Source organism: Meriones unguiculatus, chromosome 15 (assembly GCF_030254825.1).
Source record: "Meriones unguiculatus strain TT.TT164.6M chromosome 15, Bangor_MerUng_6.1, whole genome shotgun sequence".
NCBI lineage: Eukaryota > Metazoa > Chordata > Mammalia > Rodentia > Muridae > Meriones > Meriones unguiculatus.
The window spans coordinates 4,015,216-4,041,151 of NC_083362.1; the positions used below are offsets into that span (position 1 = coordinate 4,015,216).

The following is a 25,936-nucleotide window of genomic DNA, read 5'->3' on the forward strand; positions in this document are numbered from 1 at the left end:
CTCAGCTTGTCCGCTATGGTCGAGTTACCCAGGCGTGTCACCTAGTGGAAGGCCAGCTGCCCTTGGGAGGTAAAATCAAGTACAAAGGCTGGGCTGCACTGGGAAATGGCTCAGTGGAAAAGAGTGTTTACTGCCCAAGCATTAGGGTCTGAGCGCAACACCCCAGCACCCATGTAAAAGGCTGTGCGTGGCCATAGGTACCTGTAACTCCAGTACTGTGGGAAGCAGGGACAGGAGGATGACTGGGGCATGCTGCCTACCAGCCTGGCTCCAGCCCAGTGAGAGGCCCTGTCTCTAGCAAAGTGAAGAAGGATAAATAGGACACCCTGCATCCTCCTCTAGCCTCAGTGTGCACATCCAGACACGCAACTCACATATACATAGACCCCCCCACACACACACACATACAAAACAAACTGCACTGACTCCTGACTGTCCATTTTCCCTGCCTTGCCACTGGGTAAGGCCTGGAAGACCCCAAGTGCCCACTCAAACAGACATTTTCCTCCCTGTCTTGCCCACCCATCACAAAGCCTGCCTGCCAAGAAAGGCTGGTGGAACCGTCTACATACATTTAAGAACCCTTGGGCTTGCACCTGAAAACAGTGCTGTCTCGAGAGGACCAGCACTGACTCCTAACACAGGCCCCGACTCCACTGCAGCCCCACAAAAGACAATCTTCTCTCTCCAGTGGACCACGGCCAGGAGGTACACAAAGCCTCCAAGTCACTCACACAAAGGAGGCCTCTTTAGGATGGAATCCAGCCGGTCCTTCAGAAAGAAGTCTTGCTCTGTCAATCTCAAACAAATCTACTCTGGACATTCAAACACAGGACAGGAGACAGAAGGAGAAACACAGGTTCAAGGAATAAAATCTAGGTATGGGCTCCCAGCACTTGAGAGGCTGAGACAGGAAGATTGCCTCTAGTATGAGCCCAAGCTGGGCCTGGGCCAGCCTGAGTATGCAATCAGGTCTCAGTGTCTGGGCCCAGAGTTCCAGCCAGCACAGGCCCTGAGGGACACTTACTGGGCCACTGAAAGACAGGAAGAGCTTCAGGAGCGTGTCCTCTGAGAAGGGCGGGTGCCTGGCCACCAGGTTGATGAAGCGCTTCAGGGCCCTCCGGCGGCCCTCGATGAACTCCCTGTCAGCTGGAAGAGAGCACAGGGTTACCACAGGGTCAGCAGAGGCCCCGGTCAGAGCAGGCTTCCAGGTAACTCGTCACAGGCTAGGGAGAGAAGGCCACAGAGCTGGGACTCCAAGCCCTCAAACATGCATGGCTGCAGGAATGGCCAGGACTATCAGTTTCAAAGGAGAACAAAGGAGGTTGGACGTACTGACATACACCTATGTTCCTAGCACTTGGGAGACCAAGGAAAGAAAGCTACAGCTAGATAAGCTACAGAGTGTCTGAGGGGGAGGGGGGGAGGGGGAGGGGGGAGGGGGCAGGGGCGGGGGAGACACGGGGACCACAGAGCAAGACACTATCTCAAACCAAAAGCAACTGGGAACGGGTAAGATTCCACATGGCCACCTCGGTGAGGCAGGAGGCCTGTGATCTCGGTGAGTTCCAGGCTGTCAGGGCTACAGAATGAGATCCTCTCACACAGATCCCGCAGTCAGGTGTGCGGGCGCAGGCTTTTAATCCCAACACCGACCTGGTCTAAATAAATAGCCACTTCTAGGGCAGCCAGACCTGCCTGTCTCAGACAAACCAAAAAGTAAACAGACAAATACAGTGAGATAAGGCCCCCACCCCAAGCTCTCCACCTGTCCTTGAAGACTGAGCTCTCAGAAAAGCTGAGTCAGGTGATGGTGTTTGTGGAACTGCGTAGACATGGTAAGGCACTGAGCCCTGACTGGACACAGCCAGCCTGGGGGCAGGCAAGGGGCCCTGCTCATCTTCTTTCCTCTGCGTGTAGCATTCCTTGTCACTGAGAAGCGCGGCGGTCCCACAGGGGCGGAGGGCTGGGAAGAAGGCCAGCATCAGAAGCTGGGCCACTAGTGGGAGTGAGATGGAAATGTGCTCATACCCAGAACGGGAGGTCCAGGAGGGAGAAGCTGGGCCTCTGCATAAAACGCCCCAAGTTCCCCTGGGCACCTTCACTTGCACTAGAAAGGTTGGGGACACCAGGAAGCAGGCCACCAGGGAGCTCTGCATAACGTTTTACTTTCCCATTGCAGAGACAAGGTCTGTCGTAGCTAGAATGGTCTGGAACTCATACCTTACCCCCATGACTGGCATACCCTTTAGTGGCTTATACTGATGTCAGCTTGATAGGATTTTGAGTCACTTAGGACACCAGCTCTGGGTCATGAGAGTGTCTTCATTAGATACACTGAAGCAGGAAGACACACCCTGAAAGTGGCCAGCAATGAAGAAAAAGAGCTGAGCCCTCCATTCATCTTCTGCTTCCTGATGGTGGATGCAACGTGACAATCGCTCCTGCGCTGCCATGCGTTCCCCCACCACAACAGGCTGCACCTTCCTTCCTTAGTTGATTCTGTCACCCATTTTGTTACAGGAACAAGAGATGCAACAAATATACCAAATTATTGAGGTTCTGGGGACATTTGTGGTTGACAAGTAAGGCCCTGTGGTGCCTGGCACCCTACAAGAAGCAGGCCAAAGTACCCTGCAGGGGCAACCCTGGGGCCAGAAGGTGCCTAGGTGAAGCAACAGCTGGGACCCCACAGGGCCAAGATGCATGTGCACTGCATCTCTGTTGGAAGCCCCTGGAAGACCAGAAGAAGCGGGACCCTGGGCTGCGGTGTGTCCACCCAGCTCTATGCCACCCAGGAGGGCAGCCTGCTCCCGCTTTACTGGGCCTCCCTGAACCTTGCCTTACCTCCCAGCACTCTCTTGGGCGGAAGGGCTGGCACCATGCGGTATGGAAACTTGTGAAGCAGCACTTCATGGAAGACCACAAAGTCATTGTAGCGTCTGTACACAGAGGACTTGAAGCGCTACAAAACAAAGGATGCATGACACGTGGGACAACAGCAGCCACACCATTTCTTCTAGCAGGAGTTCTACCACTGAGCCACACCCCAGCCCTCTTTTACTTTTTGAGATCTGATCCACCTAAGCTGCCGAGGCTGGCCTTGAACTCACACTGTGACCAACCTGACTTTTAAACTCAATTCTCTTGCCTTTTCCTACCAAGCCACTGGGAGTCCGTTCCATGTCTGCACCATCAGGCCCTACAACCATGGCCTTTCATCAGACCTCCTTGCCTTTTTTCATCATGGAAGAGAACTCAAGAGGAATAACGTTACCCAGTTCTTCATCCTCTCTCCCCAAGTTTTTGCCAAAAGTAAAAGTTCTAGGATTCTATATAGAAATAAAAAGTATAACGTTTGGATAGCTCTCTGACATCATGACACTTCTTTACTGCTGGGAGGGGTATAACCCTGCTCTAACAAAGCAAAGCATAAGGCTAAGGCAAAAGCTAAATACACACACAGTATGAGGACCCATGTTCAGGTCTCCAGCTTCCGTGTATGGTAGTGTGATGACACACACTTGTAACCCTAGCTCTGAGAAGTAGAGACAGACACTAACAAAAAGAGAAAACACAATATATAGGAAAACAGCCTGCAAGGAGGAAAAAAGCAAGCAGGAGGCTCGCCGGGGCTGAGCACAGCTTCCTACATTTAGTTTTTCAGGCCCAGGAGCAAGGGTTGCTTCACTGCAGCCAAGAGTCCCCTCTCTTATTGTCACAGCTCCTACAGGATGGCAGAAGGATACACTGTCCCCAAAGCATCCCCGAGGGAGGCCCTCCGGCTCAATCCTGCACCACAAGCTCCAGGACAGTTTAACTGCTGGTGAGCTTATAGCCTGGTGAATCCTGACTTTGCAGAGCTCAGAAAGACAGGCAGGAAACAGGCCTATCATCCTGGCACTTGGGAGTTAGAGAGGGGATTGTGCATATGTGAGGTACCTAGGCTCTTCCAGGCTGGCCTCAGTCACATGGTAAGACTGCAGAAAGAGAGAGGGAGAGGGGGAGGAGGAGGGGGGAGAGGAGGGGAGGGAGGGTGCAGGGGAGGGAGAAAGGAAGGAAGAAGGGAGGAGAGAGGGGGGAGGGAAGGAAGGAAGGAAGGAAGGAAGAAAAGGAAAGAAGGAAAAAGAAGGAAGGAAGGGAGGGAGGGAAGGAGGGAGGGAGGAGAGACGAAGAGAAGAGAAGAGAAGAGAAGAGAAGAGAAGAGAAGAGAAGAGAAGAAAAGAGAGAAGAGAAGAGAAGAGAAAAAAAAAGAAAAGAAAAGAAAAGAAAACAACCAAGAACACGGTAGTCAGCCATTACCGGAAGGACACCTGCACACTGGGCCTCTGTCCCGAGATAAGACAGTCACTACTTTTCAAACTAAGCCTGGTGCATCCAGGGCTCTGCTTTCTCGGAAGGGAGTGGGCCCTGCTCTGTTCCTAGAAGTCCCTCACTGAAGATGACACATAACCAGATGTTGTTAGCTGTGAACTATTCCATCACAGGACAAACAGCAAAACTCTCCCAAGTCCATCCTAACTGGAGCACGATACCTGAAAAACCATGGAAGAAGGCACAAAATGACCAAGATAGCCGAGCACCAAGCCTGTCACAACAGAGCTGTGTCTCATGAACCCAGACATTTGGGTGCCTGGCAGCAGGAAGCTGACATCACTAAAGGGGTGAAGGGCATGAGCTGGTCCTCCCATGTAAATGGGAGACAGGGTTGGAACCCAGATTCCACTGGACCGATGTTCTGATCATCAGGAGATTACCAATGTTACAATCCAGCAGTGGGGCAAGGGCACTGCAGGTATACACTCTGGAGACAAAAAAGATTCCCACAAGCCAGGTCTGGTGGCTCAGGCCTATAATCCTAGGACTCAGGAGGCAGGACAGTAGGATTACTGTGTGCTCAAAGCCAGCCAAGGTTATGTAGTAAGATCCTATTTTTAAAGAAAGAAACAGACAGGCAGAGAAAGATATTAAGATTCATTAAAAAAAAAAAAGAAAGAAAGAAAAGAAAAAAGTCAAAAAATGGACCCGACAGAGACCTAGCTGAGTCAGAAGCAGCTACAGGCAGCAGCAGGTATTCAGGAGTTGGCTGGCCAGCTCACCTACACCCTCAGGTATTGGGGCACACCCTAGAGCTGACCCCTCTCCCACCACTCTGGTCCAGGCTGGTCTGTAGCTCTCTGCTCCAGCACACGCCGTCCCGTTACCTGGCTGGACACCTCGTATTCCACATGCTTGAGGAACAGGCCCTTCTTCTCGGGGATGAGCTCCACCTGCACCGTGTCCCTGGCCAGCAGCTCCTGCAGGGTGTAGGACAGCAGCAGCGGATTCCCCTGCGGCATCTGCATTCGCCTGGGATCCAGGCCCGACCACTCGGTGACCTGGACTGTTCGGGGGCCTGAGGGAGACAAGCGGATGACAGGTAAAGACAGCACTCAGGCAGCGGGGCCTCCCCGTACCCTGTGCTGCCTCAGCACATGGACTCTGGCCACAGCCACAGCCACACCAGATCCACCTTTCCCTAGGCTGCAGCACCCAGAGGAATCCCTCCCGGGGAGCTTCCTCTGAGTGGGTAAAATCACAGAGAGCAACTGGAGTGCAGTTAGGGAGGGGGGGAAGCTTGCAGTCTAACAACACAGACATGTATAGACCTTCCTCCAAAGATGCACAGTGGCCAAACAGCCCTGGGGAAGGCACTGCACATCATGACCAGCAGGAAGACAGCAACGGGAACACACCACCGTCATGACATGTCAGGGAGCCTGTGTCTGTGCAGAGTGTGTGGAGGCCGGAGGGTGGGCTCGCCTCCTTTTCTTTTGTCTTTTTGGTTTGGGTTTTTGTTTTGTTTTGTTTTGTTTTGTCCCCCCCAAGACAGGGTTTCTTGGCTGTCCTGGTAGACCGGGCTGGCCTCAAACTCACAGAGATCTGCCTGCCTCCACCTCCCTGAGTGCTGGGATTCAGGCGTGCAGCAATTCCAGCTCGTGTGTTCTTCATGCCATCTACGTCACTGGTTTCTAAATGTGTATGTGTGGTTTTCTTTCATGAACATAGGTGCAGGAGCTTCGTGATGTGCCCATGGAAGCCAGAAGAGAGTGCTGTGTCCCCTGGAACTGGAGTGACGTCGCAGTTGTTAGCTGTCATGCTGGGCGTTGAATCATGGGATCTCTGGAAGAGCAGCCAATGCTCTTAACCACTGAGCCATCTCTCCTGCCCCAGCCCACCCCTTTTAAGACAGGGTCTCATGGGGGAGCCAAGGCCACTGAGTGAATGTTTAAGAAGTGGGTGAAGACTTGAGTGAATGCGCATCACCGACGTGGGCACAGCCTTATCAAGGATACCGATACCTCAAACCCATGGGAACTGGCAAAATCTTCCTCATGTAAGATGATGCTCAGAGGCACTGCAAAGCTTCTCCTGGTCCAAGCACAAGAATTTGCGAGCCACTGTGTGTGCAAGAACTATCAACTGCAGCTTCCCTTCCTCAGGCAAAGGCAACCCTAGACTGCTCTCTGAGACCACCTACTAGCTAGCCCTCCTACAGTACTGAGGATCCAAGTTGTGCAGTTGGCACTGCTCCACAAACCAAGCATGACACACCCACCCCAGCTTTCCTTTATGTGCGGGTCTGTGTCTGTCCTTCCTTCATTCCCTCACTGTGCCAGCCAGGGTTCCAGGCCCAAGCCTCAATGGATGAGGTGGGGTCTCTTTCTTTACCTGGACTCAGTCAGTTCAACTAAGCTGGTAAAGGCAGAGACCTCACCTGGCCCAAGCCTCCTCCTGTCTGCCTCCTCCGCATCACCATGCCTGGTGTTTATGTGGGTTCTTGTGTGGCAAACACTAGTGACTCATCTCCCTGGCTCTGTAAGTACAAATGTTTGGCTTTGCTTTCTGAGTCAGGGTCCCATGTAACCCTTGCTGGCATTAAATCTGCACAGGTGAGCATCACCTAAGGTGCAGCCTTTGCCTCAGCCTCCCAGGTTCTGGCGTTGTATGGATGTACCATCACACTCAATCCAGGGGCTTTCTGAAAAGGTAACATGTTGTTAAAATGTTCTAAGCCAGATGGTGGTGGCGCACACCTTTGATCCCAGCAGTCAGGAGGCAGAGGCAGGCGGATCTCTGAGCTCCAGTCCAGCCTGGTCTACCTGTTCCATAAATCCTACTAGTTCTATGGGCAAGTTCCAGTACAGCCAGAACTGCACAAAAAAACAAACAAACAAATAAATAAATAAACAAACAAAAACCTGTCTTGGGAGGAAAAAAAAAAGTCTAAATAGCTGATGGTTAGAAAATTCTGAATAAACAGAGTATTCTAAAAACATCGTGCTCGGGGAGTTGGGCTGATGGCTCAGTCAACAGTGTGCCTGCCCTGCCACGCAAGTGTAAAGACTTGAGCATGAACCCTAGACCCCACATAAAGCTGAACCCAGAAGTACAAGTTTGTGATGGCAGCACTGCACAGAGACGGGAAGCAGACATGGAGGCCTAAGAGCCAGCTAGTTCAGAGTGCTCAACAGTGATGGGAGCCTGTCTCTAACAAGGTGGAGGGTGAGGAATGCTCCCGGGGCTGTTGCCTGACTGCCACTTGGACAGCACGTAAGTTGACCATGCATATATCCACACTGACACAGACACAAAGGGTAACAACTGTAGGGTGCATGTATGTACATATGTATGCATACACACCGAACAGTACCTGGGCCTGGAAGAAGAACGTTTCTCCTCCAAACATGAAAAACTGCACTTGCAAGTTTGATGATTTTTTTTTAATGTCAGTTTTTTTGTTTTTTGAAACAGGACCTCTCTGGCTCTCCTGGAACTCTCTTTGTAGACCTGGCTGACCTTGAATTTACAGAAATTCCCCAGCCTAGGGCTGTGTTTAAAGGTGGACTCCACCATCCCCAGCTCTTGATTTTTTTTTTTTTTTTTTTTTGGTGTGTGTGTGTGTGTGTGTGTGTGTGTGTGTCCCCGTCCCTGAACATGGGTGCCCAGAAGGGAAGAAAAGGGTGTTGGGTCCCTTGGAGCTACAAGCAATTGTGACCTGCCCTGATGGACGCTAAGAACCAAATCTGGGTCTTCTGCAAAAGCAGCAAGCACTCCTAACACCATTCTTCCACCCCAAGGTCTATTATGTTAAGTCATGGAACATGATTTACAGAAAGTTGTGCCTCCACATTGGTGCTAGGAACTGAATGAAGGTCTTCTACAAAAGCAGCCAGTGCTCTTAACTGGTGAGCCATCTCTCCAGCCCCAAAGAGTCTGTCTTGGTTACTTTTCTATTGCAGGAAGAGATATGATGACCAAGGCAACTTATGAAAGACAGCACTTAACTGGGGACTTGTTTATAGTTTCACCATAATGGTCCAGGACCATTATGGTGGAGCATGACAGCAGGCAGGCAGGCCTGCACCAGAACAGTAGCTAAGAACTTACATCAGAGAGAACGCCAACTGGAATATTCAAAGCCCGTCCCTAGAGACTCAGCTCCTCGGACAAGGCCACACCTCTTCATACTCCCTGAACAGTTCCACCAACCAGGAACCAAGTATTCAAGTTATGAGCCCAAGGGGCCCTCTCATTCAAACCACCACAGGCTCTTTCCTTAGGACATTTTCTGGTTCATGATTCTAGAGATTGGGAAGGGGGGTGGCAGAGAGAGACAGAGAGAACTGACCGAGAATCTTGAGAACACTGAGCCAGAAGTGGTTCTTTTGGTACAAGAAAACCCTCAGGGTAAGATCAACAGCCAACTTTTTATCAAAACCATAGAAGTCAAAAGACAGGGCAGACACAGTGGCACATGACTGTGATTACTGCACGTAGGAGGTGGAGGGTTGGGAGTTCAAGGCGGGGGAGGGGGGTGCTGACGTGGCAGGGTACGCTGGTGCACATTAGTAGACTCTGAGGCAGGAGGATCCTGGTTTCTAGATCAGCTTGACTACATAAGAAGACCTTTTCTAAAAACAAAAAACAAAATAAAACAATAAAAACAGAATTCCAATGGTGGTATATGCCCATATCTGGGAGTCAGAGGCACACACCCACAAACCACCATAAGTCCAAGACTAGCCTGGGATACAGTGTGACACCCTATATCAAAACACAATGCCTGCTGAAAACACCAAGGTAATATAAATGACATGGGGACAGAAAAAATGAACAGAGCCAGCAGAAAGGTAACAAGCAGAGGGCAACAAAGGTCTCTACTTAAAAATGTTTTTTCAGATAGGGCCTCACTACCTTCCTTAGCCCTGGCTGGCAGGAGCTCAAAATGCAGACTAGTCTAGCCTTGAACTCAACAAACACCTGGCTGCCTCGGCCTCCCAGCTGGAATCAGAATTATGTCCCACAGTGCCCAGCTGATTCTTTTTCAACGCTCTCTATTAAGCATGCATTTATCTTCTTGATTTCCTCAGAGAGTAAGACACAACAGTCCCCTAGGGCAGCCTGAGACCACACTAATGATTACCGAAGGATCACACTTGGGTAAAGAATTCGAACTTTGAACACAGGAGAATCTCAAAGGCACATCTCTAAAGCACAAACAGCACCTCAACCCATGGTGTCCCTCAAACACCCTGGAAAGCCATGGGTGGGGGTGCATGCCTGTGACCCTGTCAGGCTAGGCATGATGGCACACACTAGTAAGCCCAGATCTGTGAGACAGAGGCAAAGGGATCCCTGGGATTGTTAGCCAACAGGCCCACCCTAAATTACTCATTAAGTTCTAGGCTAATGCAAGCCTACCTCAAAGGAAGCACACACCTTCCTGCGAATGACGTGCCTGAGGTTGTCCATCAGCCTACACACACACACACACACACACACACACACACACACACACAATCATGCAAACATGCAGACCCTCACAAGCACACATTCACTCACTGAAAAAAGATACTAGTGAGAAGACATGTCTCAAAAAAAAAAACAGGGCTGGAGAGATGGCCCTGCAGTCAAGAACACTTGTTCTTGCAAAGGACTTGCTTTTGGTTCGCAGCACCCACAGGTGGTTCACAACACATCTGGAACCCTGGTTCTAAGCACTCTGGGAGGCAGAGGCAGACGGTTCTCTGTGAGTTCAAGGCCAGCCTGCTCTACAAAGTGAGTAGCTAAGGCTACACAGAGAAACCCTGTCTTGGAGATAGATAGATAGATATCTAGATAGATAGATAGATAGATACATACATACATACATACATACATACATACATAGACAGACAGACAGACAGACAGACAGACAAAAGCAGGAGGTATAGGTACATGCCACAAATCCCAACAACTGGCTTTGCCCCAGAATCCACATAAAAGTAGAAAAGAACTGACTTCTGCAAGGTGTCCTCTCCCTCATATGAACATGCAACATACAATTAATATCTTTACATTTTTCAAGGGAGAAGATTCCAGAAAAACACCACCAACATCCAAGTTGAACTCCTTGGCATCTACATACACACACACCTGCACACATGTGTGAACACCACAACACACACATAAAAGAGGAAATGAAGACCAAAGAGGGAGAGAGTCCAAATATTAAAGTCACACTATCACTTCTATATATAAGAAGACCCAAACGTTGCCACAGTTCTCTGCCAAGGTGCCAACCACAGCACAGTATGGCCCTAGGTACTGGTCTGCTAAATTCGGAGGTCAGCTGGGTGTGGGCACACATGGCCTTAATCCCAGCACTTCCTGTGAGCCACCCTGTGGAGCCTCTGCAAGAACAGTAAGCGCAACTTCCAAGCCATCCTCCAGCCCCTCAAAAGAAAGTTTCAATGAAAAAAAAAGAATGCACCTGGTGGGGTGCCACACGCCTGTAATCCCAGCACTTGGGAGACAGTGGCAGGTGGGTCTCTGAGTTCAAGACCAACATGGTCTACAGAGCAAGTCCAGGGCACAGATACACAGAGAAACCCTGTCTGGAAAAAAAACAAAAAACCAAACAAAACAAAAAAGACTGCATGTTGTGCGCCACTGCTCATGCCTGTAATCCCAGCACTCGGGAAGGCAGAAGCAAGGCAGATCTCTATGAGTTCAAAGCCAGGCTGATCTACAAAGGTCAGCCAAGGCTACACAACGAAACCCTGTCTCAAAAAAAAGAAAAGAAAAGAAGAGAGAAGAGAAGAGAAGAGAAGAGAAGAGAAGAGAAGAGAAGAGAAGAGAAGAGAAGAGAAAAGAAAAGAAAGAAAAGAGAAAAGAAAAGAAGAGAACGCACACCTGTATCCCAGCACTTCCAAGGCTGAGGTTACAGGCAAGAGGACACCTATGAGCTAAAGGCCACCCAGGGTTGGCATACCCAGACTGTCTCAAAAAAAAAGTTGCCTTGGACAGCCTCACTGTCACAGGTGGACCGCAGGAAGCAGGAAGGCAGATGCTGGAATCCCTGGGACAAGCACTCACCTTCTTCAGTGAGCATGGCCACTGGAGAGAGAGACACTGCACACCACCGCAGCACCACAGAAATAAAACAGGTTAGATGAGGAAGCAGCCAGGCCGTGGCGCTGGAAGGCAGAGGCGAGCGCTGATGAAAGACATCTGGGGGAAGCCAGCATCCATATTAACGTCTGTTTGTGGGCCAGCAGTGCCCACATCCCAGCACAGTATTTATGGCTTCCAAAACGAACACAGAGTCAGGGGAGGCAGCTGGGGAAATGGCTAGGCAGATAAGCACATGCTACCAAGCACGACCACCCCAGTTTGATCCCTGGGAGTCTACTCCCTCACCATGTCCTCTGACTGGCACTTATGCGCCATGGCACAGAGTTTCCCCCGACCATAAATAACTGGATAAATGTAATAAAAAGGTTTTGAGAGGTAAGCAAAACCTTTTTAGGCACACGCCTAAAATCTCAGAACTCAGGAAGCAGAGGACGAGGATTGAGATTTTGAAGCCAACAAGATTTTGACCAACAGTACACACACACACACACACACACACACACACACACAGGAAGACATAAGGAGCCGACACCACCCAGCGGCCAGTACCACCTCTGCCGAGGACACAGTCCTCCAACGTCCCCTAGACAGGCCCCACCACCCTCATGCACTCCCTGCTCTAGCCACTCAGGAACAAATTGCTTTCCTGTGGGGTTCTCAGCTGGCAGGCAGCATGCCTCAGAATTAAATGACACAGCACAGCTGAAAATAGCTGGTGAAAATAAAACACTCAATAAACGTCACCAACTTCCTCCCAGATTTATTACCCTCCAGTTGTGAAGCCACCAACAAAAACTTCGAAAGTGTTCCACCAGAAGCCTTGACTGGTGGAGCAGTCATGAGTACATGTAGTATATGAGCTACTTGGGAAGCTCAATCAGAAAGACCACAAGTTCAAGGCCACCTTGGGACAGATACAGCGAGTTCAAGGCCAGTCCTATTTCAAAATGTAAAAGGTGGGCTGGGAAATGTAGCTCTGGCAGAACGCCTGCTTAGAACCCCACTGAGGGACTGGGGGTGTGGCTCAGCGACAGAGCCCCTGCCTAGAATTCCCCAATAAGGGGTTAGGGTCTGGCTCAGTGGCAGAACCCCTGCCTATCATGCACAAAGCCCTGGCTTCAACATGCATACTAAATAAATGTCCTCCACAGCAGAGTTTTTGTGGCTGTTCTGGGAATACCTTCTAGGATATGGAAGTATGTAAGGGACTAACAGACCTCCCTAGCTAAGAGCAGATTAGCACTACAGCAGGGGTCAAGCAGATGCAGAGTAAGCAGGTCTGCTCTGACTGAATGGCCCCAGAGGCTCATCTATTTGAATACTTGGCCTCGGCTGGTGGAACTGTTTGGAAAGGATTAGGCAGGCCGTGTGCTTGTTGGAGGAGGTACCTCACTGAGGGAGGGCTCTGAGATTACAAAAGCCCAAGCCGTTCCCAGTTAGCCCTCTCTGCCTCGTGGTCATGTCTCAAGCTGTTAGCTCTCAACTTCTACTCCAGCACCATTCCTGCCTGCCCGCTGCAATGCTCCCCACCATCATGTCTTGGAATCAACCCTGAAACCATAAGCCCCAAACAAATCCTGTCTTCTATAAGTCGCCGTGGTCATGGTGTTTTGTCATAGCAATAAAAAAATAACTAAGGGGGCTGGAGAGACAGCTCAGAGGTTAAGAGCATCATCTGCTCTTTCAAAGGTCCTGAGTTCAATTCCCAGCAACCACATGGTGGCTCACAACCATCCATGAGATCTGGTGCCCTCTTCTGGAGTGTAGGTGTACATGCAGGTAGAACACTGTATACATAATAAATAAATCTTAAAAAAAAAATAACTGAGGGAGTCGGGCCTGGTGCACACCTTTCATCCCAGCACTCAGGAGGCAGAGGCAGGTAGATCTCTGTGAGTTCAAGGCTAGCCTGGTCTACAAAGTCAGTCCAGGACAGAAACAGCCAGGGCTACACAGAGAAACCTTGTCTCGAAAATAAAAAGAGAGAGAGAAAAGAAAACCAACAAAACAAAAAGATGTAATAACTGGGAGCCATATGATAGTATGAACTCATGTGAACCCAAACAAACAGGGAAAGCAAAACTCAAGATGCTGTGATTCTCCAAGTCACTGAGAGAAAAAGCAATGAATGGCAGCAGACAGGCACTGTGGTCACATCTGCAGTCTCAGCACCTAGGAGGCTGAAGCAAAGTGGTTTATGAGTTCCTGACCAGCCTGAGCTACGAAATGAATTTGAGAGCTTGTCTAAAGAACAACAAAGGTAATGAAACACACAAACATGCACCCAAACACACGCATGCACACACTTTGCTCGTCCCCAAGACTCTTGTGCTGAATGTTTACACAGTAACTTGGCAATCGAGGAGTCCAATGGGCTCAGCAGCACACAGGATCTTCCTGGCAAAGCATGCCACAACCTTCTCCCCCACTTTGCAAACGCTGGCTATAGCATAGCAGTCCAGGCCCGGACACTACCTGCAAGCTGTACAGTACCCATGGGGAGAGCAGGGCAGCTCAGTGCACGTCTCCTGCATCTTGGCTGCTAGAAGGCCAAGCCCAGCCCAGCTCCGGACCGTAACGCTCCAGGCTGACCAATAAAGGAGTCACCCAACTCCATCTCGGTAGGATAGACATCCTTCACCACAGAAAGCTCTTAAAACCGTCACAGATGCCACGGGGCTGTTCTCTATAGGCTGAACCTGGCCATCACTGACTTGACTCATGGAAGCTGCGGTAAGACCCGCATGAGACTCGGCCTACTGACATGCTTCTATGGAGAGAGAAGAGGCTCCAAAAAAAAAATCCTCACCAGCACCCTTCCGTCCCCAGGATCCCATAGGAAGAGACGGGAACTTTGCTGTGCAGCCATGTGCTGCCTGTGCTTCTGTAACTAACCCCAATAAACTCAACTGGTTCAGTGAGCTGGGCTTGAATCGTATCATTCTTCTGGTGCACCAGTGCCCACCCTACAGTGAACAGAAGTTCCTGGGCATGGTGGCAAATGTCTTGAATACAGCATTTGAGAAGCAGAGACAGGTGTACCTCCGAGAGTTTCAGGATAGTCTGTCCTACACAGTGAGTTCCAGGACAGCCAGGGCTACACAGAGCCCGTCTCAAAACTAACCAAAGAACTTCCTAGTTCCTATGTCTGCCCTAGGCACATTGGCCTGCTGGGCACTTGGTGTCCTTAACGATGTGTGAGGTTCTTCTGGCTTTGAGGCAGAAAGAACTGCCTGCCCCTTCCTGCAGACTCCAAGTTCAGCGTTCTACCTCTCTAAGAGGCAAACGCCAGCTGTCAGCTCACCACCAATGAGGGATAAGGAAGGTCGGTGCAAGTGGCAGGGTCCCAGCGCTGGAGATTCCAGACTAGCCTGCATGGTAGGCTTGTTCACAAGTAGATGGCTGCCTCCACCCATACCCCACCCATCCAGAGATTCCTAACCTACAGAACCAGGATAACCCTAAGGACATGCATTACACATAAATTCCTAGGCAATATTGTTTGCTGGCCCCAAGGCCACACACTAAGAACCAGTGTCAGGGACAAACAGATGTGATTTAAGCCGATGCCTACACATTCCCAACCGTGACCAGGTGCTCCTAAACACTCTGCAGGCCTTTATTTTCCAGACTGGGAAATAAACAGCAGTGTGTCAGAGTACAATCGCATAAAAATGAAATGGAGGAGCCTGATGTGGTAGTTCCTGACCCTGCACTAAAATCACTAAGGCAGGGGGATGACAAGTTCAAGTCCTGACTAGGATACAGAGTGAGTTCAAGAGCAACCCAGATAACTTAATGAGAAACTGTCCCCAAAAGTAAAGAGAAAACTGAGGATGTACACTGAGCAACAGACCACCTTCTAGAATTCCCCAGTGAGGGGCTGGGGTGTGGCTCAGTGGTAGAGCACCTGCCTAGAATTCCCCAGTGAGGGGCTGGGGTGTGGCTCAGGGGTAGAGCACCTGCCTAGAATTCCCAGTGAGGGGCTGGGGTGTGGCTCAGTGGTGGAGCACCTGCCTAGAGTCCCCCAGTGAGGGGCTGGGGTGTGGCTCAGTGGTAGAGCACCTGCCTAGAATCCCCCAGTGAGGGGCTGGGGTGTGGCTCAGTGGTCACCTGCCTAGAATTCCCAGTGAGGGGCTGGGGAGTGGCTCAGTGATAGAGCCCCTGCCTAGAATTCCCAGTGAGGGGCTCAGGGTATGACTCATCAGTAAAGCACTTGCACAGGAAAATCTTGAGTTTAAGACTAAGGTTGGCCACATAGCAAGAGTCTGTATCAAAGATGGTGGTCAAGGCAGGAGGTGTTGGGGAAAGGGTAGGTAGGTAATGGAGTGGGAGATGCCCTCAACATTCAGCATGGACATTCCTTCTCAAGCTCATAAAACTATTTACACTCTTATTAACATCTCTTCTGACAGGCTGGAAAATTGATGGGTCAATGGTTAACAACATTGTAAGTTCAATTCCCAGCACCCACATGATGAGTAACAACCATTTGTAACTGCAGTTTCCAAGGAATCCGACTCCCTTTTCTTACCTCTACAGCTAGCAAGCATGCTCCGTGAGCATTCATACATGTTGACAAAGTATTCACACACACAAAGAGTGCATTTAGTTTTAATAAAATTAAAATAAACAAAAGCCTCTGAGCTAAGTTCTGAAATAAACAAACTGTCCTCAGGAAATGGGAGCAGAAGTTTCCTCATCCTTATCATGACCACAGCTTCAGAAATGACAACTCAGCAGCTCAGGGGCCAGGAGACACAGGAAGCCTTCCCTGGGCTGGAGCCCATGGCCTCTCCTGACTAGGACAGGCCCCTACTGCTGTATAGTGCAGGAGGCACTGCTCTCCTGGTTTTGTTTGTTCTGCTGCTGGGGCTAGAACCCAGAGTCCTGCATGCCAGGCAAGCACTGTGCCACTGGGTCCCGGTCTGCCCTACAGCAAGCTTTAAACAAGGTTCACAGAGCGACAGGACCTGAGTCCAGCAGGCTGAGCAGTGAGGATCTGCTGAAGCCAGGAGTCTGAGGCCACACTGAGATAATAAGGTCCCCTCTCAAAAAAGGCAAGGCTATGAGAAAACATGCCTGGCACATGCAGAGGCCAGGATTCCAGCCCCAGCGCTGCGAGGAAAGGGAAAGAAGGCAGGCCTCTCAGGCTACACAGTGACTTCCAACCCAAGCCCTCCAGCCCGCAGTCTATGAAGACTGCCGACTTCCCCATCCCTAAAGCTGCACTGCTCCATACGGACCCCTTTTCAAACAGCCAGTGTTCCCATGCATTTTCAAATTTGCTACAAAACAACAAAGCTGCCTAAATCCCTAGCCACTCAAACAATCACTATTAACACTTTTTCATTCAGTCTATTCAATTGTTTTTTGTTTGTTTGTTTGCTAAAAAACTTTGAAATGTCTCTATGTTTGTTCTAATGACAAAATATTTCAAACACCCAAAATAACAGAAGAAAAAAAAAAAAAGGAGTTATGGATAGTGGCACGTGCCCATCATCACAGCACTTGGGAAGCTGAGGCTGGTGGATGTCAAATGCCTCAGCACCACCACAAACAAACCTCGCCAGGTGTTGGGGTGGTGGTGCTTACCTTCAGCAGCTGGAGGCAGTGGCAGGAAACGGATCCGTGAGCTCAAAGCCAGCCTCACCCATAGTTCACAGCTAGCAAAGGCAAGAAAGAGAAATGCTGTGGTGTTGTTTGTTTGTTTGTTTAACAAAATGACAGGCCACCACATCATGTCTCCTCAGCCACCACCTGCGACAGCTCTCTCACAGTTGGCCAAGCCTGTTTCACACAGTGGAGTTGGAGCCCGAGGTCAGCCTCCTCCTCAGCTTGAGGCGCTCAGCTCACACACAGCAGACGCAGCCTGTGCCCTCCACGAATCCTGCCGTGTAGCCCACTGCTCATCCATTCCTAGCCGGCTGGGCATCGGGGTGGTTCCACTGCCAATCCATGACACACGGCACTGCTAAGAATGTTCCAGAGCATGGCTTTTTTTGGACATATGTGGAATGCACTTCTGTTGGATATGTAACACAGGCGTTGAGTGTATGTGCCGGATCACAGCGCTTGCATATGCTCAGTTTAGTAAATATTTCCAGTTTTCCAAAGTGACTCAGCCAATCTACACCCCCTTAAGCAACAGGCCCAGCTGCCTCCTACTTCATACTTGCCAATGCTCAGTATTTTCTGTCCTCTTTTCCTCAGTCTGAAAGACAAACACCTCTTTCAAAATTTAATTGAACCCAGGGGCTAGCACCCTATCACTGAACCACACTCTAGCCCCTCACTGAAGGATTCTAGGCAGGTGCTCTACCTCCGAGCCACAACCCCAGCCCCTCACTGGGGGATTCTAGGCAGGAGCTCTACCTCCGAGCCACAACCCCAGCCCCTCACTGGGGGATTCTAGGCAGAGGCTCTACCACTGAGCCACACCCCAGCACCTCACTGGGGGATTCTAGGCAGGTACCCTACCACTGAGCCACACCCCAGCCCCTCACTGGGGGATTCTAGGCAGGGGCTCTACACTGAGCCACACCCTAGCCCCTCACTGGGGGATTCTAGGCAGGGGCTCTACCTCCAAGCCACAACCCCAGCCCCTCACTGGAGGGTTCTAACCAAATGTTGTATCACTGAGCCACACCCCAGCCCTCTTTTTACTTTTTGTTTTCAGACAGGGTTTTATTTATAAGATTCCCAAGCAGGCCTAGAACTTTCAAGTTCTACATCCAACTGCTGAATAGCTAAGAACCAGCAACGCCTTGTCTAACCTAACTCCTGGGCTTCCTGTGATCCTTTCTTCCACGTGCAGTACACACACTACTCCAGCTGTGTTGAAGACAGAGTCTTCACAGCAGATCACAACTGAGGGAGCATCGCTGAGCTTCACTTAGCTCAGCAATACTCTCTGTCACTCCCGTCAGGCCTGGTAACTGGTCTCTGCTACTGTAAAGGGCATACACACCCTCAAATAGGGTTCTGCTGTGATTTCATTCAGTGCTTGGGTCAGAGTCTACGGAATCACAATTTTTTTTTAATTTTTATTATTATTATTATTATTATTTTGCCTGTAGGACCAATGCCAGCTTCCTGATAGTAAAGTATCAGACAAGACTGTCCTCAAAATGTTCATGGGGGGACCAAATACTCCCCTGTAATAGAGTGAGAAAAGGCTGGGGTGTGCTCAGTGAGTCCAGTGCTTGCCTGCCTGCACAAAGCCCTGGGTCCAGTCCCCAGCACCACACCAGCCAAGGGGAGGTGGCGCACACCTGTTAAGCCCAGCCACCCAGCAGGGTTCCAGACCAGCAGGGGATATCTGAGATGTGCTGTCTCAAGAAAAAAAAAAAAAAGAAAAAAAAGAGGAGGAGAAGGAAACAGAGGGAAGAGAAACGAGGGTGATTAAACAGGAAAGGGGAGGAAGCGAAAGGAAAAAGGAAACCACAGAGCACAGCTTCCTCACTGAGGACGCTGGGTAGCCCCAAAGGAGAGCAGGTCCTAAGCAAAGCTTCGTGTCTACTGCCACCCACCTAGAGTTCTCTTCCTCATTAGCCAGTAAGCAGTCCTTGACAGCTCCCTAGCCTCTCCCCAGCCACACTGGCTTCCTTCCTGTGCCCAACACAGCCACCTTACCCCTGAGCCTGGCCTTGACACTGTCTCCTCTGCCCAGAAGGTTTACCTTGCCCCCACCTGACCCCTATCTGCTGGACCAACTTCCCACCCTCCTCAGGATCCTGGCTGTAATCATTGCTTTCTCTGCGGCATTTTTTATTGGTGATGGCTGTGGCCTGCAAAATCCACAGCGTAGCGCCTCCCCTGGCTGCGATTCTCCCCAGCACTTTCTAAGGTGTACTTCTGGTTATTCTATCTCCTGACTGCGTGTAAGCTGTGGAGAGCGGAGGCCTGTGTTTACCGAGTTCAGTCGCTATCCAAGAACTGAGGATAGTGTCAGGGGCTGGGGGGTAGCTCCATGGAGAAAGCACTGAGCTCAGCTCCCCTGAACATGCAAATGCCAAGTGGGCATGGAGAGCGGCTACCATAGCCACTCCCCCTCCGTTTAGGAGACAGACAATTCCCCAGAGCAAGGTGGCTAGACTAGCCGAAACAATGAGTTATCTGATCCTAATACAGAAAGGGGCTGGACAGGGGACTAACCGTGGAGATGGCTCTGCTAGTGAAGTGCTTTCTGCTCAAGAATGAGGACCTGAATTTGGTCTCCGGCACTGAGGGGGAAATGGCGGGTGAGGTAGTGCACGCTGGAGAGCCAAAGGGGGAGGATTCCTGGGGGCTTGACCAGTGATCTCTGGGCCAGTCAGACCATGTCTCAAGGGGAAAAAAAGATTGAAAAAAGGATGTAACAGCTGAGAAACAACACCTGTTATATATATGCATGCACACGAGCATGTGTATCTGCACACATGTGCTGTCACATGCACATGCAGCTGTATACCCAAACACATGTACACACATGAACAGAACGCTTTTAAGCTTTTTAAATTTGTGTGTGCATTTGTCTGCACAGCACGTATCGCTGTGCACCACGTGCATGTAATGTCCAAGGAGGACAGAAGAGTGCTGGGTCCCCTAGAACTGGAGCTACAGACTTGTGAGCTGCTGTATACGCGCTGGGAACCAGGCTCTGCCCAGCTCATGTAAAAGCAGCCAGGGCTCTCAACCACGGCGCCATCTCTCTAGCCATAATACTGTGTGTACGTGTGTGTTCTTTTTTAATTAAAACAAAGATGCCCAGGCCACAGCAGATGCTCAACTAATACCTGCTGGATGAATGAGCTCAAAGTAATAAACTCAAGCAAGAAAGTCACCTAACTCAAGCAAAGAGCAGAAACTGTGTGTTACCATGGTAACAAGTGCACATCATTCGAGCACCAACAAATCTCATTTAAGGTCTTGCAAGTGAGGAAATTGTAACTCAGTGAATAGCAGCAACAAAAGCTGCCAATGAAACGAGGATGATCAGCAACAGACACACCAGTGGTGAACTCGGAGACAGTGCCTCATGCTGGCGGGACCCTTCCTCCTGCACCATGAGCCCCTGAGGATGGCTAAAAGACCATCAGGCAGAACCCCGATGATGTGATGCTGCAGGGTGCCACACAGGCAGATGGGCAGAGACACGAGAGCGGAGGCGTGTGTCTCCAGCATTGGTTCAGTGTCCTTACCTGGCATCACAGTATCAAGGAACCTTGTGGGAGCCGACCTAGCCTGCTGGTGCTTAGTAGCTGTGGAGAACTGGTCCAAATCCTGCAAACACCACTCTAAGATGGAAGTACTTCATCTGCAGTCTCCTGAGCCTTTCTGGTTTTTTTAGAAAGGAAGTGGGGGAGGGCTATCCTCAAACTCCCTATGTATCCAAGGATGGCCCTGAAAGTCTGGTCCTCCACCTCCTCAGTGCTGAGATTGCAGGCACGATCCACCACACCTGGTTTAATGCAGTGCTAGCAATGGAACCCAAGGCCTTACACAAGCTAAGCAAGCACCCTACCTTCTGAGCCCACTCCAGGCCCAAGCCTCCTTCTTGAGTCCCCCTTAGACTGTCTCGCTCGTGGCTTTCCTCCAAATCCCTGGTTCCTTGAGACCACACAACATGAAACCAGCACAGCATGTGTACCCAGAAAGAACTTTAATCAGCACCCAGCTAGAGCCCTACACACACAGTACACACACACACAATAGAAAATGAACCACAGGGGCTGTAGGAATAGCTCAGTCAGTAAAGTGCTTGCTGTACATGCGTGAGAACCCAAGTTTGATCCCCAAAACCCACATAAAAATAAAAGCCTGGTGTGGTAGTGCATGCCTATAACCTTGGCACTGAAAAGGCAAAGCCGGGAAGTCCAGTCTTGCTGCCCACACAGTCTAGCTAAATCAGGTCATCTCCAGGCTTAGTAAGACCCTGACTCAAAAACTAAGATAGAGAGTAACTATAGAACGCCCACTGTTAACCTCTGGCCTCCGTACCCACACGTACCCACACACACACACACACACACAGCTCCGGGTGAGGAAAAGATCTCCGAGTTTGAGGCCAGGCTGGTCTACAGAGCGAATTCCAGGACAGCAGGTCTACACAGAAAAACAAAAAAAGGATCACAGTTGGGTGTGCTGGCTCACACCCATGACACCAGCAACTGGAAGGTGGAAGATCTCAGTTCAAGGCCAGCCTGGGCTACACAGCAAGCTCAAGGCAATTGTGAGACACTGCCTTGAAAAGGCAATAAAAAAGGGACCACAGGGGCTGGAGAAAACACTGTACATGCTCTTCCGGAGGACCCGGGTTCAATTCCCAGAGCCCACACAGCAGCTCACAACTGTAATGCCGATTCCAAGAGCTCTGACACCTTCACACTAATGCACATAAAATAAAATAAATAATATTTTTTAAAAAGGGATCACAGATGCAAATGTTATGAACTATAAAGGAGCTGAGAGATGTCTCTTCCAGACAACCTGGGTTCAATTCTCAGCACCCACATGATGGCTAGCAACCACCTGTAACTCCAGTTCCAGGGTATCCAACCCCTCTTCTGGCCTCCCTGGGCACTGCACACACAGGGTACATGTACATAACGCAGAGATATACAGGAAAGCAAAGCACCTATATGCATGCGGTGAAATTTTTAAAACTTAAATCAAAAAACAAAACAAAAAAAGAGGGGGCTGGAAAGGGAGAAAACAGCCAAGCTGCTGGGCATAGTAGTACATGCGTGTAATCCCAGCATTCTAGGAGGCAGACGCAGGCCTCTGAATTTGAGGCCATCCTGGCCATCAAAGTGAATCCAGAGCAGGCAATGCTACACAGAGAAACCCTATCTCAAAAAACCAAAAGAGGAAAAAAAAAAAAAAAGCCAGCTAAGATAACCCAAACATTTACAGATATAAGTGGGGAGATCAGAAGATCCAGGCCAGCCTGGGCTACATAGTGAGACCCTATCTCAAAGAAACAAGAGGCAGGAGAGACGGCTCAGCTGGTAAGAGGCTAGCTCACAAGCAAAAGAAGGAAACAAAAGAAGAAGCAGTATATTCCCCAGCACCCAGGGGAGTCACAGGCTGACTAGGAAGCAGCCTGAGACCTGTTTATGAAACACGCAGTGGGGTAGACACAGTTGGACACTCCTTTAGTCCAGAACTGGGGAGGCAGAGGCAGCGAGATGTCTGTGATTCCCAGGCCAGCCAGGGCTACATGGGAAGACCTTGTCTCCAAAAAAAAAAAAAAAAAAAAAAAAAAAAAACAGTAACCCAGACATGCACTGTCTGACACACACACACACACACACATCATCATCACCACCGCCACCTCCAGGATGGTCAGTAGTTAGTTCTTCCAAAGGTTGGAACAGCACAGAGCCTACAACAGGGAAAACCTCACAGGCCTGCCTCCGATGTGCTGAAGCACAAGCACTGGGCTGGAAACATCCCTCTAATGAGCTCGTGCAAATCAAATCAGAAGCGAGAGAGAGGCCAAGGCAAAGGGTACTGGGCTCTGCTCCCCATGAACTACCAAAGGCTCCTTTTTGGAGAACAGGTCTGATATATACAAGCCGGCTTCAGATTCACCATATAGCCCAGGATGGCCTTGAACACCTCTCGAGTGCAGGGATGCCCGGCATGTGCCACCAGCACACCTAGTCCACGTGGTGCTGGGAATGGAACCCAGGGCCTTGAGCACACTAGGCAAGTGCTCTACCCACTGAGCCCTCCCACTACACCCCCAGTCTAAAAGGACCTATCAGACTCACACCTCAAAAACTCCCAGGCCTGTCATCATGAAAGCACTCGCCCCTGGGGAAGCCCAATGGCACCCTTCCAGAACTGGAGAGGGAAAGACACTGTTCACCAGTTTGGGGAATTTTGGAAGAAAGCTGACACACTGGGAGTTCCAAGTTCCTAAGGTATCCTTGTGTGTCTCTCTCGTCAGTCTGTTTTCAGTGGGTTTGCTTGCTTGGGGTTTCTCCTTTTTCTTTCTAAACCCTCCTCCTACCTCTGGTTAACCACTCTGAAAGTCACGCCAGTCTTCTGACACAAACGTGGAGATATTCCAAAACATCTCAGGACCACCCACATCCTAGTGAAGGCTACACAGGAAGCCCACCTGAGCCACCACGGTGGAGCTAGGTGTGGTGGCTCAGGCCTATCATCCCACCGCATGGAGGCTGAGACAGGAGATCCAGAGTTCAAAGCCAGCCTGGACTACAGTAACAGCCTGTCTCAAAAAGGGGCAGAGAGGGCGAGGAGGGAAGTGCTGGTTCTGTGGTTCTGTGGCAGAGGGTTTGCCTCGCATTCACAAAGCCCTGGGTACCCTCCCCAGCACTGCATAAGCCAGGAATGTGCTGCCGATCTGTATTGTCAAGTGGAGGTAGGAGAATCGGGTGTTCAAGGTGATCTCTGGTCATATAGCAAGTTCAAAGCCAGGCTGGGCTACCTAAGTCCCTATCTCAAAAACAGAACAAAAAGCTAGGTGCTCCCAGAGAATGCCCAGCAGGCACTGGGAATGTAATTAGCCAAGCACCACAAGACCGACTCCATTTACACAAGCCCGTATTGATCTGTGGTAGGAACATGAAAGCTAAGTCAGGGGTCCCTGCCTTCCACTGCCGAAGGCACAGACAGCCCGAGAATACAGTTAACCAGAATCAGGAGGCCCTAGAAATCCACGTCACAAACTAGGAACTGGGAATACGTTACAGAAAGGGAACTACTGAGTCAGAGCCTCCCCTAGACCCACATCTGCACCAAGTGTGGAGACTGGACTTTCCGTGCCAACGTGGCTATCACATGACACTCAGACACCCTGAAATCCCAAGATGAGCTGAGCAGGGCTAAGCCAGTGACAGGAGAGCATAATTCACTGAGGGGAACTTGGCCAGTACCTCCCAGAATTCAGGAAGTGGCAGCTTGCTCGGGAGAGGCAGCAGCCAAAGACCCACATTCAGCCCTGCTGGCCACCTGCCTCCATGCCGTATTCCTGCTGGCCAGATGCACAGCTGTGCCTAAGGCAGAGGCCAAAAGGCTACACCAGCACCCACTCCGCTGGGTGCGCTTCCAATGTGTCCTTTCATCACCTGAGGACACCGTGCTGTGAGGAGAGGTGTAGCGCTCCCAGGCTCAGGCAGTCTACGGAATGACAGTCCCAGCCGCCATCCCACCAGGAAGCCAGCCAGGGGCCATTCCAGGCCTCTGCACGAGACACGAGTTCAGGGCAGATTAAGGAAGTCACATGAGTAGAGCACAGGACACCCACCCATGTTTGCGTTGGTCAGAAAAGGGGGGTACCCACTCCTCACTGGAGCCCCTGCTCCACAGACCACTTTGTACTGCATTTCCTCACCTGCAAGCAACTGCTGTGAGGCCTAACTGTTCCACAGAGGAACACCAGAGACCCAGAGGGAGCCCCAGCCTGCACCTGCACCCTTACAAGGCCCACTCACACAGTTGAGCTCTGGACCCTGCAAAGCCTCCCACCAAAGACCCTCTTCCCCAGCCCCCCCCACAGCAGCAGTGCGAGGGACCTGTGGTGGTTTGCATGAGAATGGCTCCCATAGGCTGGAGAGATGGCTCAGAGGTTAAGAGCATTGGCTGTTCTACCAAAGTTCCTGAGTTCAATTCCCAGCAACCACATGGTGGCTTACAACCATCTATAATGAGATCTAGCGCCCTCTTCTGACCTGCAGGCACACATGCAGGCAGAACAATTAATAAACAAACAAACAAACAAACAAATCTTAAAAAAAAAAAAAAAAGAAGAGAATGGCTCCCATAGGCTCTATGTCTGATGCACTGGGCCCCAGTTGATGGAACCATCTGGAAAGGATTGGGAGGTGTGGCCTTGTTAGAGGAGCTGTGTCACTAGGCAGAGAGGTGCTGTGTGTGTGTGTCCCTGCAGCCTAGCTGTGGATCAAGATGTGAGGTCCCAGCTGTTTCTGCCACCAACCGTAACCTTACAAGTTGTCTTAGTCACGGGTGTTTTGACATAGCAATAGAAAAGTAAGTAGCACAGGACCCCAGCCTTGCCCTCTCTCTGCTTCTGCTCTGCAGTCAACTCCCATCCAGTTCCTGCCTCAGGGGCCCAGCTCACAGATTGCCTGCCTCTGCCTCCACCTCCCTAGTGCTGGGGTTAAAGGCATGTGTCACCAAGCCCTTTAGAGAAGCACAATGTTCCACTCGAGCTATGTCACTGACTACATGACTAGACGGCCCTGTGACACTATGTCACTGAAGAGAACGGTTCAAAACAGCTTGAAAGCTGAGCTGAGGCTGGGGCTCAATTGGTACAGCACTTGCTTGGCACACAGTATATTCCTGGATCCCCAATCACAAACTCCAAGAGTGCTTGCTTGTGCTCTCCACACTTAGGAAGTGGAGACAGGGGGATCAAAGGGTCAAATCATCCTTAGCCATATAGACAATGAGTTCAAGGCCAGTCTGGGCTACCTAAACCAGTCTCCACCAAAAAAAAGTAAAAATTTAAACAAAAACA

At 50.4% G+C, this 25,936-nt stretch overlaps 1 protein-coding gene across 1 annotated transcript in view; it reads right to left on the bottom strand.

Moving 5' to 3' along the window:
* Positions 1-25,936, bottom strand: part of Snx8 (sorting nexin 8) — a 49,223-nt gene that overhangs the window by 14,430 nt on the left and 8,857 nt on the right. The window contains exons 2-4 of the mRNA XM_021647553.2: positions 5,205-5,395; positions 2,848-2,965; positions 1,028-1,149 (exon numbers count right to left, since the gene is read on the bottom strand). Coding sequence (XP_021503228.1) covers positions 1,028-1,149; positions 2,848-2,965; positions 5,205-5,395 — 431 coding nt within the window. The remainder of the gene's footprint in view (positions 1-1,027; positions 1,150-2,847; positions 2,966-5,204; positions 5,396-25,936) is intronic.